General features: G+C 53.5%; 1 protein-coding gene across 3 annotated transcripts in view; it reads left to right on the top strand.

Annotated features, from left to right (window-relative positions):
- IKZF1 (IKAROS family zinc finger 1) overlaps positions 1–13,833 on the top strand; it is a 92,077-nt gene that overhangs the window by 13,786 nt on the left and 64,458 nt on the right. For all 3 annotated transcript variants that reach the window (XM_055301356.1, XM_055301354.1, XM_055301357.1), the window contains exons 2-3: positions 916–969; positions 8,290–8,409. In XM_055301356.1, coding sequence (XP_055157331.1) covers positions 930–969; positions 8,290–8,409 — 160 coding nt within the window. In that variant the 5' untranslated portion in view covers positions 916–929. The remainder of the gene's footprint in view (positions 1–915; positions 970–8,289; positions 8,410–13,833) is intronic.

The raw sequence follows: 13,833 nt of genomic DNA on the forward strand, positions 1-13,833 counted from the left end.
GCCTGGAAGGCTCCGTCCTGCAGGAGTCCATGGAGGTCCCCTGCCGCCGGCCACGGGCTCCCCTCTCCACGGGGCCCCCGGGTGTCATCCCCCAGGGCGGGGGGCCCGGGCCAGGACCCCAGGGGTGCACGGGGTGGCAGGCACCGCAGGCCGTCCGTTGTCCCCGCTCAGGGCGACTCCTCCCAGCCCTTCGCTGTTTTCACATCAGTCCGAGGAGCCGGGCCGCGTGTCCGCAGGCAGGAAGGTCGGGGCGCTCCCGGCCGGGCCGCGCTGCCGTCGGGAGCCTCCCTTCTCCGTGCGCAGGGCGCGGGCGACGTCTGAGGCAGGGTCCCTGAAAGAGCGCGGGACAAAGGCGGGAGCGCCGCGCGGCCCATCTGCCAGGCCGGAGGTGCATTCATTATTGATGGGGGGTGCGAGAGCCGCTCACGGATGCAGCCCTGCCTGGGTAAATGAGACATTCTTCAGCAAATTGCTTCGTTTTTTGATTGCTGATTGTACGCGTGTCACCAAGCTGACTCAAGGTTCATCGATGCATGCTCAGTAAATTAGAAAGAACATAACTATGGATCAGCCAAGAGAATGAATTCTGTGCCTACAATGACCCAGGGCCATTTAATTTTCTGCTTAATTTTGTTGCAGTCAGTTTGCATTTTGGGTTATTATGCAGTAGGAAATTAACAATAAATAACAAATTTGGTCCTCCTGTGCTTGTAATGATATTTTTATAAATCTTTGTAATGCTGTTTTTAAAAGGATCAAGGTCTGTGCCAGTCTGATACTCCAGCAAGTATGTGAGGAGGAAAATGCATTATTCTTGGTAGATAACCTTGTTGTTAAATACACGGAGCTTCTCTCTCTCTCTCATATCTTATTAGTCATTTGCTTTAAACTAAAATCCCTTCCTCTCTTTCTCAGATAACCTGAGGACAATGGACGCTGATGAGGGTCAAGACATGTCCCGAGTTTCAGGTGAGACCTTCGTGGGGTACCTGAGTGGGGGGCCCGCGAGGAGCAATGCCCGGGGGGCCGGGAGCCCAGGCGCTCGCTCCGTTCCCGAGGGAGGGAGATAGGCCGACCCGCGGAAGGAGGGACCCGAGACGGGATCGGATGCTTTATGTGAACTCTTAGAGGGCATCCGACTTCGAGAACCTGAACAGAAAAGTCTCCGAGAATGAAATGCGCTGTACTGTGAACCGGGGAGCACCTCCGACAAGGCCCCATATACACTGATTCTCTGAGGGGGAATGGCTGGTCCATCTGCTCCGGACCCCAACCCGTGCCGGGGGCGCGGGGGGTTACGGGGGAGAGAGGAGGACGGAGAGTAGGAAAAAGAAATAGAAAAATGTGGTTTTGAGGCACAAGGTGAGAGTATCTGTGAAGCTTGGAAATGCCTCGGTCCCCTCCACCAGGGAGCTTCTTCAAGCTGTGTTGGACGGTCACCGTGGGAGGCCCAGGGTGTGGAGCGGGAGGCCTGAGGGCAGGTCCCAAGTCCCACTAGGCAGGGCCCGGCGGGGGCCCAGCAGCCGGTGGGCAAAGCCCGCGGGGATCCTGCGCCCCTGGGGATCCTGTGCCCCTGGGGTAGGAAGACCCCCGGGGCAGCATCCAGGAGATGGCCTGTGGGGGTCATCTGCACCCGGCCTGCCTGTCCTCGTCCTCCCATGTTCCCAAGTCTTTATTTATCTGGGTCTTAGTTCAGGTGACAGAGACGGGGTGCGCACATGGGGCTGCGGCCCTGCTTGGCTGTGCGCACTGGATGGTGTGTGCCCTGGAGGCTGTGCGCCCTGGACGGTGTCCGCCCTGGAGGCTGTGCGCCCTGGACGGTGTCCGCCCTGGAGGCTGTGCGCCGTAGAGGGTGTCCGCCCTGGAGGGTGTGCGCCGTAGAGGGTGTGTGCCCTGGAGGGTGTGCACCCTGGAGGCTGTGCGCCCTGGACAGTGTGCGCCCTGGAGGGTGTGCGCCGTAGAGGGTGTGTGCCCTGGACGGTGTGTGGGAGGGGACATCCCCGCCTCCTCCGGCCGCCCGGCAAGCGTGCACCGGAACCCCATGGGCTGCGAGGAGGAGTTCATCCCAGAGCGGCTCCCACGAGCGTCCAGGTAGATGCTGGCAGCGGCCTCGACCTGACGTCGGACACCGAGGCCCCTGCACCTGCTCAGCCCGCTCCCGCCAACGACGACGGTGCAGATGCCTGTGTCGTGGAAGCCGGCCAAGGCCCACGCCGGAGTGTAGGTGGCGTCCAGGGTGGCACCCGTGGTGTGACCCATTGTGCGAAACAAAACAAATCTCACAGACACCCCCCCACACACACACACACACACACACGCGTGTGCGCGCTCGCTTCCCGCTGGAGAAGATCCCGGAGAGAAACTTCCTAGCCCTTCCCCTCAGGAGCCTGGTGGTGGGAAGGAGGCAAGGGCCGGGAGGCAGGGAGCCCTTTGCTTTACAACAACTTTCTTACTATCTGTGAGGCCTATTTGCATTTGTGTCCCTTGAACACATTCTTTGATTGTGAAATGGAAGAACAAAGACAACAAAATACTATTTCAATGAAAAAAAAAAAAAAGATTGACTCTTTGAAGCCTTTCACTGCTGGCTGCTGACTTGGGCCAGGGTCTGGTGGCTGCAGGGGGACAGGCCTGGCCCCAGGAGGAGGAAGAGGAGGGGGAGGAGGGGAGGAGGACTGTGCCCCTCCCTGGGGGTTGAGGGCCTGAGCTACAGGGCATTAGCATGTCAAAAACCCAGGACAGTAATAATTTCCAAAGGCAGCAAAGAAACCCTTTCATTGTTCCCGCTGTCTCTGGGGTAGCTTCTTTTATTTTTTTTTAAGATTTTATTTATTTATTTATTCCTGAGACACAGAGAGAGAGGCAGAGACACAGGCTGAGGGAGAAGCAGGCTCCCTGCAGGGAGCCCAGTGCGGGACTTGATCCCAGGACCCGGGGTCAACCTTGAGGCGAAGGCAGGTGCTCAACCGCTGGGCCACCCAGGTGTCCCTCTCTTGGGGAGCCTCTGAGGCGGCACCTGCATGAAGCATCTGTCCTGTGTCCTCCGACGTCCCCGAGCCGGAGCTGAAAGCCCAGGCGGACGTCTCCGGGGTGTTTTGTACGAGGAGGTCAGTGTTCCCATCCCGTATCCTGTCAATCGCAGTAACAAAAGCCTCCTTTTTTCCCCCTCATAGATTTCTTGCCCTTATCGTTATGCGAAACACCCCATTTTCCTGGACGCTGGCTTTTGAAAGTGGAGATTGGGGAAGAGGGTGGTGAGCAAGAACGAAGGGAGGCCCATGGCCCAAGATTGCCTGAAAAAAGAAACTTCTGTGGTCAAGAGGATTCGAGATTTGGCCTGAAATTCTGTTTGTGTGCACTTTGCAGAGGAAATGCTGCTTCCAAAACCTTAATAGGGCCTTTGGTTGATGTAACCTGAGGCCTTCTATGCCAGGAGCAGAGCCTCTAAAGGGTCCTGCTATTTTCCTAAAGATTTGAAGGATACTTCTACTTCTTGTTGCTTTTCCGGCTAGAACCTGACCCCATCACTTTCTTTTTTCCATTTTTGAAATTGAGGGTAGTTGACAGTTATGGAATAAGGATGTACAGGGGCGTCTGGGGGCTCAGTCGGCTGGGTATCTGCCTTCGGCCCAGGTCATGATCTCGGGGTCCCGGGATCGAGTCCCCCGCATCGGGCTCCCTGCTCAATGAGGAGTCTGCTTCTCCACCTCCCTCTGTGCTCCCCCCTGCTTGTGCACAATCATTCAATAAAATCTTAAAAAGAAAAAAAAGAGGGATAAGGCCATACATTTAGTCAAACAGGAGTTGGAAGATGATGTTACTCCATCACCCTCTTGCCCTAGAAAACTCTTCACTGTCATGTTCTGTCCGGGGGAAAGAAAACAATAAACTTTCTAAGTTGAACCCTATGAAGCCGTCACTTTCCTGGGTTCAAAAACGCTCCAGCACCAACAGTTCCATCAGGATCTGTGAAGTATGTGCTTGAAAAAGAAGAAATACACAATAGCTGATTTTTTTTTTCTTTCACTGTCACCTGGTTCTTGCTTCCTGGGGGTTTTTTTCCTCTAAAGGGGTATCTCATTCATTTTTTGGGTAAAGTTTTGTGGTGTTTTGTTTTGTCTCTTTCTTCTTTGACAGTCTTTCCAAAATATTTTTGTGCCTATGCATTCTTCTTTGTTTTGGTTTCTAAGGGAAGGGGGGGACTCTCCCATCTGTCCCCGACTGTGGGACCTGAGACAGCTTTCCAGCCTCCTGGACCTCTGTAGGGTCATCTGCAAAACGAGGGATGAGGCCCAGTTGATATTTAACAGTCCTCTGGCTCCTGTGACATGACCTGTAGGATGTCTTCTCCGTGGCCTCTGTAGTGTTTGGGACATAGAAATGGGAAGTATGCTCCGTAGACATCCACAGTACGCTTAGGAAATGAGGCTCATCCCTACGGACCATAGGACTGGAAGTATTCATCATAGGAAATCTCCTTGATTGAATGCTTACATTTACCGATCGCTGCCCTTAAGTGTTGTCCCTTTTGGACTTTACAAGCATCCAGTGAGGAAGATACTGGTACCGTTTTCTTTTTTTTAAAATTTTTTTTATTTATTTATGATAGTCACACAGAGAGAGGAGTGAGAGGCAGAGACACAGGCAGAGGGAGAAGCAGGCTCCACGCAACTGGTACCATTTTCAATCTGCAGGGAGCTGAGACTCAGGGAAATGGACCAGGAGGCCCATAGGGAGCCAAGCATGGCGCTGGGCTGCAAGCTTGTCCACCATTCTAGAGTGGGGAGTCTGTACTCCGACCTTTTCTTTATCCGCAGGCATTATGTTCCCCTGGGTAATTGCATATTTAAAAAAAAAAATCCATGCACTTGGGAGAAGGGGAATCACAGAACGCTGGTAGGTGAATTATAATCTACTGGAGAAATGAACTTGCTTGCACTTGATAAGCTCGTTATACACTTATCTCATCTAATCTGCCCCAGACGCTTCTCATAGGTGATGCTTTATTTGAAGCAAAGGCAAGTAGCAAGATTAAATATAAGTAGTAATATTATATAAATTGCTAAGAAGTTTCTTTCATTTTTCCAGCTAAGTGAAATTACGGTGCACTTCCAACACTCTTACGTGAGAAGTCTCGAGCCCTTGCCGTCTGTAGTTCCACCTGTTGTCGTGTCTTTGTGCATGAACTTGGGGGAAAGTTATTTACGCAGCAGCCCTGTCAGTTAGACCAAAATCACGGTTTTTAGCCTCATTTATCTGTTGAGGAAACTGTCTTAAAGGGGGGACTTCCTCCATGTTTCTGTCTGAACCATATCCTGGGCCACCCATGTGCTGTTTGGGATGGGTTCGCTTGATCTAACTGTCTCCCTTTTGCATCTTTCATAATCTTCCCATGGCTTTGCGTTTTCAGTGGTTCGGGGCATATTAGTTTAAAATCAACACACAGAAGATCTCTGCCTGACAGGAAGGTTTTCACAAAGTGGTGGCTGTTCACCGCAGCAATCTCCAACAGTGAGAGAGGGCCAGGGGCTCCAGGGCTCATGCGAGGGATTCCTGTCTCAGCGGCCACCCAGACTTTAGGGGCTGGAATTTCAGGCAAATCAGGCCAGCTCCTAAAATCTCTCACTGAGTTAAGGTGAGCGTGAGCCGAGGCTATGACAGCAGGGCCCTTGGAGGGAACGTCGCCCTATCCCACTCTGCTTCCCTCCAGGTCTCACTGTATTCGCTGGGGACGACTGTTTACTCTCACTTCTCCCCTGGGTGTTTCTCCCACATGGGGAGCTCACATTGATCAGTGTGACCCGCGGCAGCTTGGAATCATCATCCCTACTGCTGAGGAATGAGACACAGGATGATGGGCCCTGGAGAGCTGGCACTTCCCGCAGTGCGGGAGCCCGAGCAGACCCACAGGACCCGTAGCAGGCACATCTATGATAGAAGCATCCTCCACAGCATGCAGTTGGCCTTATTCCCTAATACGTAGTGCAGCTAGATTACCAAAAGAGTAATCAAGAGCTACTCGGGCATGTGTTAGCTCAGTTGAGCTGAGACCATGTTCCTTCATTGGACGAGTCCTGAGTCTTCCCCCTAGAGCATCATGGCGTCCTCCAAAGAGAAGTGTCACAGGGAAGATAAAATATGCTCATAAAGCTTAGTTACCCAGACTCCCATGCCCACCCCATAATCATGACAACTGGCTCATCACGAAGACACACGTGCGCACCACCTACTCTATACACCTTTGACCTTTGACCTTTGGGTCAGCTGGCTGAGCCAGGGGTCTCCACTGTCTGGTTCAGGTGTGTGTCGTGGTGGGGGGAGGTGGTCCTCAAGGGATCTGGTCTCCAATCTTCCAGCCTCCGCACCCGGCAGCGTCTCCACTAACAGAGAAGCCTGGTGTTATGTATTGAAGTTCTGTGTCAGTTCAGTCTTCCCACCCCAAAAGAAGAAGACTCCTCTGACCACCTCCCTGGAGTTCTAGAAGTTTGAAACCATTGCTCTTAGGCAGTGGTAAGGAAAAACAAGTCATCGTATGGTCCATATACCTCCTACATTCTCCCATTCAGCGTTTCTGCAGTTATGGAAGAGGTGTCAGAGAGCACCAAGATTGTTAGCCACCATTCCAGAGCCCTGGAAATATCACTACCCCAACGCACATTGACTTGGCTTCCACGTAACATGGGCCTTTCAATCAGTTCCTCTTTAGCTTTTTGTTTTTTCCTTGGGAAATTCTTACAATCCTGCCCCACCTTGAATGATGCATCTTGCGTTGGCTGTACAAACGTACCCAGTGATGCTCTTCCTGAAAACACGCCAGTTGTGGCCTCCGCAGCTGAGCTGGAATACTCCACTGGGATGTCCCCAAAGCATCGCCTTGGTACCTGCTTGCGTGGTGTCAGTTCAGTTACGCCCGAGAGGTCACGTCCTCTGCCGGGACTGGTGCGCTCTTCTTGCCGATCCCCTGAACTGTTGGTGGTGGTGGTTCAAACAGGCGAGCACACTTCAATCTTCCTGGCCATGTTTTCTAGGTCCTTCTACACTGTCCTGATCATTTGTACGCTCTCCCAAAAGTCTGGGCTCTTCTGTGCGGGGATGTCCTTCATCGCCTGGGAAGCCAGGTCACTAGCCCAGCCAGCAAGCATGTGACCCACCCCTCCTCACCTTTCACTTCTTTTAACCTCCTTTAGGGCTGGAATCTCCACTGGCCTTTTAGGTCTTCTAGAGCAGCTCTGATGGGTTATTTCACATCAGCTCCGGGCCTCACCATCTGGTTCTTGCATGTGGTTTGTGTCTCCTAACCCAATTTTAAGTGATGTCTGGAAGGTTAGGAGATACAGGTGTTTCAGTTTCAAGGGAGAAAAGAGTATTTTCTGCCAGCCATGGCTTTCCAGTGCTGGATTTCTGGGAGTGGGTCGGAGGGGTGGGTTCCCCACTGCTGGAGCCTCTGGCTAAAAGTAATTCTAATGTGGTCACAGTAGGTACCAGCCATCCTGGAAAACCTTGTTTCATTAGGTAAATCTCTCTTTGTGAAGGGTAACCAACTCGGTGGTCATGTGCATTATATTGTGTTTCAAAGATAAGAATTCCACAGAGGGAATCACGATCCCAGGAGGCGTTGGATTTCCTGTTCCAGCTCTTTGCAAGCTTGCCTTCCCCACCAGGTTGACTCAAACCAGGCCACTGCCAGAACGTTCCCCAGCTCTTTAAAAAGGCAGTGAGCAGACCCCGAATCTATAGCTCTGAGCACAATATCTGGTGAGGTGACCTTAAAAACAGATTAATCTGAAGGTGGCATGGAGCCCACAGGCAGGGGGGTAAGTTGGAACCACCTTGCAGGAAAAAAATGTGCAATGATACGTGGCGAGCCTCAAAAGTGTAGATGCCTTTGGACCCACTCGTGAAACTTCTGGAACGCTTACTAAGGACGCGTGCAAAGGTTCGCGAGCTACTAGGATGTTCATCACAATGCTGTTTAATAGGGAAAAAGAGTGAAAACGATATAAATTCAAAAATAGAAAGAATTTAAATAAATTCTAGTGTCGCCATGCAATGGGAAAGCAGGCAGGCATCATAAATAAAGTTGTGGGAGTTTGGTCACTGGCTTGGAAAAGTGCCCATGAGAATGTCCGACAGTTACCATCTATTTTGATAAAATAGATCCCCGCATGTTATCCATGATGTATAAATGTATACACATGTACGCAGCCTCCCTGCTGGCCAGGCTGTAGCTACCACCACCCTTGGCGGTGACTACAGCCCAGAGACTCAGGCCGCTGCTTGTCTCCTCAGGGAAGGAAAGCCCTCCGGTGAGTGACACCCCAGATGATGGGGATGAACCCATGCCAGTCCCCGAAGACCTTTCCACCACATCTGGCGGACAGCAGACCTCCAAGAATGAGAGAGGAGTGGGTGAGTCGGCCGTCTAGGCGTCCCGTTGGTGGGCTGTCGCACGCTCTGTTTCCGTACCACCCCCGTCCCTTCGTATCCTTCCAAAGTCGGTGGTTGGGTGGTGGGATCATGGTACCTGCTGTTTCCCCTCAACCACCATGTTAAGAAGGTGCAGGTAAAGATCAGCAGGCTGGGGCCCTGGTGTGTGCAGGAGGACAGACACAGCTCCCCGTGGCTGTGACACCCACACGGACCGCGTGACAGAGTGGAAGAGCACCCCGCCGCGGGGCGCGTCCCTAGTGCTGTCTCCTGTCCCCTGGGTGCTGCAGGAACATCCAATTTTATGGATTATAAATAATGAAAATTATGCATTTCCTGTGTTACAGCAGTAGGATAGTTAGATTTAGAGCTTTGGTTTAATTTTTTTTAATTTATTTTATGATAGTCACAGAGAGAGAGAGAGAGAGAGAGAGAGAGAGAGAGAGAGGCAGAGACACAGGCAGAGGGAGAAGCAGGCTCCATGCACCGGGAGCCTGACGTGGGATTCGATCCCGGGTCTCCAGGATCGCGCCCTGGGCCAAAGGCAAGCACCAAACCGCTGCGCCACCCAGGGATCCCTAGAGCTCTGGTTTAGAAGAAGCCAAATCTGCCCGTTTTATGTTATCCCTCTGTGTTTCTTAAATGCCAAAGTTAACTCCAAATACGAAATTTGAGGAATAGAAATTGTTGACTGTCGAGAATGCCTCTTCTCACACAGTTTTTCCATAAAGAGGTAGGTATGTTAGGTTCTTCAGTCCTTCCCGGGGTGGACGGACCCTCACGGTTCATGTTGGCAAAACCTGGCCTACCCTTTTTATTGTAGAACTGAGGCCACAAGAAGTTCAGGGAAATAACCGAAGTCACATATGGAGTCAGTGTTAGGCTAAATTTCTAACTCAAAGTCTAGTTTTCACACCTTTGTACCATGTTCTTGTGAGATAATGAGTCAGTGATTCCTTAGAATACCTATTTTTCTCTTTCTTTTCTTAAAGTAAAAAAAAAAAACTGACATTGAGAGCCATTTATTTGTATGAAAGAATATTACAAACGGTGTCCAGGGTGACCTGAGGTGGGATGGGTCCCCCGTGCAGCAGCTGTGCAAGCCCCACAGCCAAGAGGGCGACATGTGTGAAGTTCTCAATGTTATGAAAACCTTCACAGCTTTCTCTCCATAGGACATCGTGATGTAGGAACTAAGAAATGCATTCTGTGTGTCTTCACGTGTCTCAGAACCCAATGAGACGTTGAGCTTAAGGGTTTTCTTCAAAAAAATAACCCTACAGTTAATTGTACCAACAGATGAGGATAGTGGCTGAAGTCATTTGATATAGGGGAACCAAGAAAACAAGGACATTCGTGACTTGTTTTCCCTGTCAGAGCACGGCTGCTGGATGTGGGACAGTGAGTGGGAAAACAGGCATTTCTGGATTTTCTGCTCCGTCTACACACACCATTTCAGGGGTTCTCAAAGTTGGGACACAGAAGAGCATGCTTCTGTGTCACTGATGCATTTATTTTTAAGATTGTCTTGCATTTGTTGCAAGGGATACAGGTGTATCGTCTACTGCACTACTACTATGACACTTCAAGACACATTTATGTAAAGTAGAATGTCGAATTTTAATAAAAATATTAAGCCAGAGGAGGCGCACATGCATGATAAAGACTTGCAAAGGTGGTGCGTGAATCGCTAATGTCGGGGCAACCCTGCTTTGGGGTTCAGTCCTTAAGGCCACCAGTGAGGCGGGTACTGTTATCTGTACTTCGGGCTGCAGCAGGTGCACGCGCGCGCGTGACCCACCCAGGACACAGTGAGGGGGTTGCTCAGAAGAAATCGCATAAATAGGTAGCCATCAATTGTTCAAATAACCTGAGAGCCTGGACGTCAGCGTTAGGGCTCCAGGCTCATCGTGGGGGAAACCAGGGAGCGCTCCCTGAAATCCCCGGAGCTGCCCTGCAGCCCGTGAGCCCAGGTCATGATGGGTGTCCTTTAGAGAACTGAAAGTCACCCGATTCCTGGAGAGCAGAGGTCAGCACACAGTGCACTTGGTGGAGGTGGGTAAACAGTCCGTACAGATGCCTTCACAGTGCTCTGGATGCAGTGCCCCGGGTCAGCTTCCGGTCGCTGGAAGTTTCTGCTGGTGCGAGGCCCCCAGGCCCCTGGCAGGTGCTCGCGACTGCCTCCCAGGCCTGGTTCTCCTGGCTCAGGCTTGGGCCCTGGGTGCCAGCACGTGGAGCTGGGGCTGACTCCCCGTGCGCTCCTGCCAGTGCTCCCTGGCTGTCGGCTGATACAATTTGAATTCCGCTCCTCTTTTTAGGATGCAGTTTGTGACAAGTGAATTTCAGAATAACATTTAAAAACACCTGAGAAACCTCTCCACCTGGTTTGTAATGCGCAGTTGTGGTGGCCATAGGGACAGGCGGGGAGAGCTGCTCGAGGTGGGGGCCAAGACAGCTTCAGCAAGCCGGCCCTCCCGGGGCGGGGGGCACTGGGGCCACAGGGGCGCTGGGGCTCTGCCCCGAAGCTGACAACACAGAAGCCCGGCAAACAGTCGAGCACGCGAGAGGGGAGGAGTTTGAGGAGCACTTCGGGAGACGGAGAATCCCCGAAGACAGAGAATACCCGGAGACCAAGTCCAAAGAGCCGCCAAGGAAGTGTCTTGTGCTTCAGGGAACCTGGTTGAGAAGTCATCCTTGGGGGGTTGAGAGGGAAACTAGGTGGCGTTAGCCTAGTTGTTGTTGATGGAAGTGACTCTTCATATATAGGGTCACGGGGAGAATGGAGGGAGTTGCCTCCCGGGAGGACAGGGAGGCACGTTGGAAGCCACGAGTCACACCGGCTCCACAGGAAGAAGCCAGAAGAGCAGAGGAGTGTTGGAGGACAGACAACAGGAAATGAGAAGCAGCCTCTCCCAGCACCGAAGCAGCGAGGCCCCGAGGGCCCCGAGCACTGCGGGGCACAGGTCCCCTAGAGGGGCAGGGGCGGTGGCTCTGGGGTGGGGGCCGTGGAGCCGGGAAGGCCCATCTCAGAAGGGTCACCTCCAAGCCCCGCTCCCGGTCGGTGCTTCCGGCCCACTTTTGACCACGGAGCCTGTTTCCTCATTTTCGAGAGGCGACAGCAGCAGAGCTCATCTCACAGAAGGGCTTCTCGGGTCACGTGAAAGCCTAGAAACGTGCTTTGCTGAACACGGGGCGGCAAAGACCTACAGTGAAAGAGAACAGGAGAGAGCAGAGAAAGGAAGCAATTTGTGCAAAACAGGCCCTTAAAGATGTATGAGATAAGGGGCGAGGGCACCTGCTGTGGCTTTGCTGGAGTGAAGGGAGAGAGAAACCAGGTAGTGCTGGGGACAGCTATTTATCAATAATAGTAAAAAAGGGATTGATCCAAGGGCTAGGCAAGCCACAGGGAGGGATTAGAAGAGAGCTCGGCGGCGCTGGCCACTGCCAGACCCAAGTGCAAGGACAAATGGCCAAATGCCAGAGGGTGGGAAATCTCTGGCAACGCTCGACGTGCCCCCTGGCATGTCTGCTTTAGGGGGAGAAGGGGATGCGTCCGTAAAGCCAAGGCCCTTGCAGCAGGTGCGCTCCTTCAGGTGTAGACACGTCGGATCTCAGCCCTAGTCCCCAACACACCGGTCGGGGTGGTGGAAATGAGCCCACGTGACGGGCGGTGCTGTTCATGCTGACGGTGGGCCGTTCCCAGGGTGACCCCATGCTGAGGGGATGCTGGGGGACCAGAGGAAATATGGTCTCTTGGATTCAGAGAGAGAGAGAGAGAGAGATGGGGAGCAGACGTCAGAGCACCTGGCTACAGCCCTTGGGTGGCCTCCCCCGATCCTGGGCCTGAGTAAGAGGGAACAGACTGGAAGTGCAGCTTGACGCACTGAAGTCAGACTCAGAGGAGGACTTCCGGGTGGGGAGGGACTCAGTCTCCTTCATGGGATGGGAGCTTGTGCTTCTGAAGTGGTCGCTTTAACAACGAGAGAAATCTCACCTCTCTGAAGTGGTTGTGTGTGAAACTGCCGAACGCCGACCGTGTCCTCAGTGACCTCCTCGGGCAACCCCGGGTTTACCCCCGCCCCCCACGGGCGGCCAGGCTAGACACGCGGAGGACGGCTCGGCGTTGCCTGCCACGGCCACTGGCCGGGGGCTCGCGCGGCGTCTCCCGTGGGAACGAAGCGGGTGGGCGCCCCGAGCAGCGGCCGAGCCCGCGGGGAACAAGTGAGAAGCTCGGTGACTTCCTTCCTGTGTTCGCGGCCCCGCCCCGGGCCTTCCTTGTGCGCCGCCCGCGGGGGCCAGTGTGCGTGCCCTGACCTGGGGCGAGGAGGGCCCCCGAGTGCCACGGAGGAGCCTGCCCCCCCCCGGCAGGTGGGATGTGGAGGAGGCCCCTCCCCGGGGCTGAGAGACAGGCCACAGGGGAGGAGGCTTGGTGGCCGGAGTGGGAGCAGGGAGGGACACGAGCCAGGGAGCCGGGGGCCCGACCAGGGAGACGCCAGCGCATGTGGCCCTCGGGCGAGGCACAGCAGCGCCGCCGGGGGCGGGGGGCACGGTCCCCCCGGTGCAGAGGCAGCCACCGTGGCTCTGCAAGTGGGTCACCGAGGGGCTGGCCTGGCCTTGCCGCAGTCACCGGCCGCCGCACCGTCTGCTCCTCCGCCGCCCTGGGCTCGGGTGTGGGTGCGAGCGTGCATTTCTGAAGGCCCCAGTGCCTTCTGGAACAGGCTTCTCTTGCCTCTGCTCGCTTGCCTGACCTCGCCCGGAGCTGGGGGGGGGTCACCGTGGTTTCACCCGGGGTTTGTTTCTGGGCTTAAGTCCCCCTAGGCCGCATGTCACCACGTGGTGTCTGGAGCCAGGCCCTGTGGCCTTCTGGAAGCTGAGATGGCGTGACCTTGGGGCCTCTCTCTTGAATCTTTAGGGCACGGTTTGATTCACCCCAGCAGAAACAGAAAGAAAAAAAAAATCTATTTTTTTTTTAAAACCCAGAAAAATGATTAACTACATGAAAACATGACTTTTCCTTCTTTTTTTTCTTTTCTTTTCTTTCTTTCTTTCTTTTTTTTTTCTTTTGATTTATTTGATGAAAGTAAAAATCCCTTCACCAAGCCATGAGTTCGAGGACAGATTTGTAAGAGTAACATGTTGTTAATCGATTCGTCCAGTGCCAAATCTCCCGATCGTGGTCAAGTTTACGCAGAGTGCCAAGGTGGCTCAGAGAGGCGGGCGCGTGGCTAGGACGCTTCTCGGCAGCCCCCGGGGTGGGGGTGGGGGGTGCAGAGAGTTTTTCCCGATGGAAAGAGAAAGCAAGCTCCGGTCTAATTGGAGATTGGGCAGCGGGCTCTTGAGGACGAGGACGGATGCTAAGCCCGCTTATCTAATCAGCAGTTAGAGGAAGTTGTTTTTATCTGTAAA

The sequence above is a fragment of the Nyctereutes procyonoides genome, unplaced genomic scaffold, assembly GCF_905146905.1.
Source record: "Nyctereutes procyonoides isolate TBG_1078 unplaced genomic scaffold, NYPRO_anot_genome, whole genome shotgun sequence".
Classification (NCBI taxonomy): Eukaryota; Metazoa; Chordata; class Mammalia; order Carnivora; family Canidae; genus Nyctereutes; species Nyctereutes procyonoides.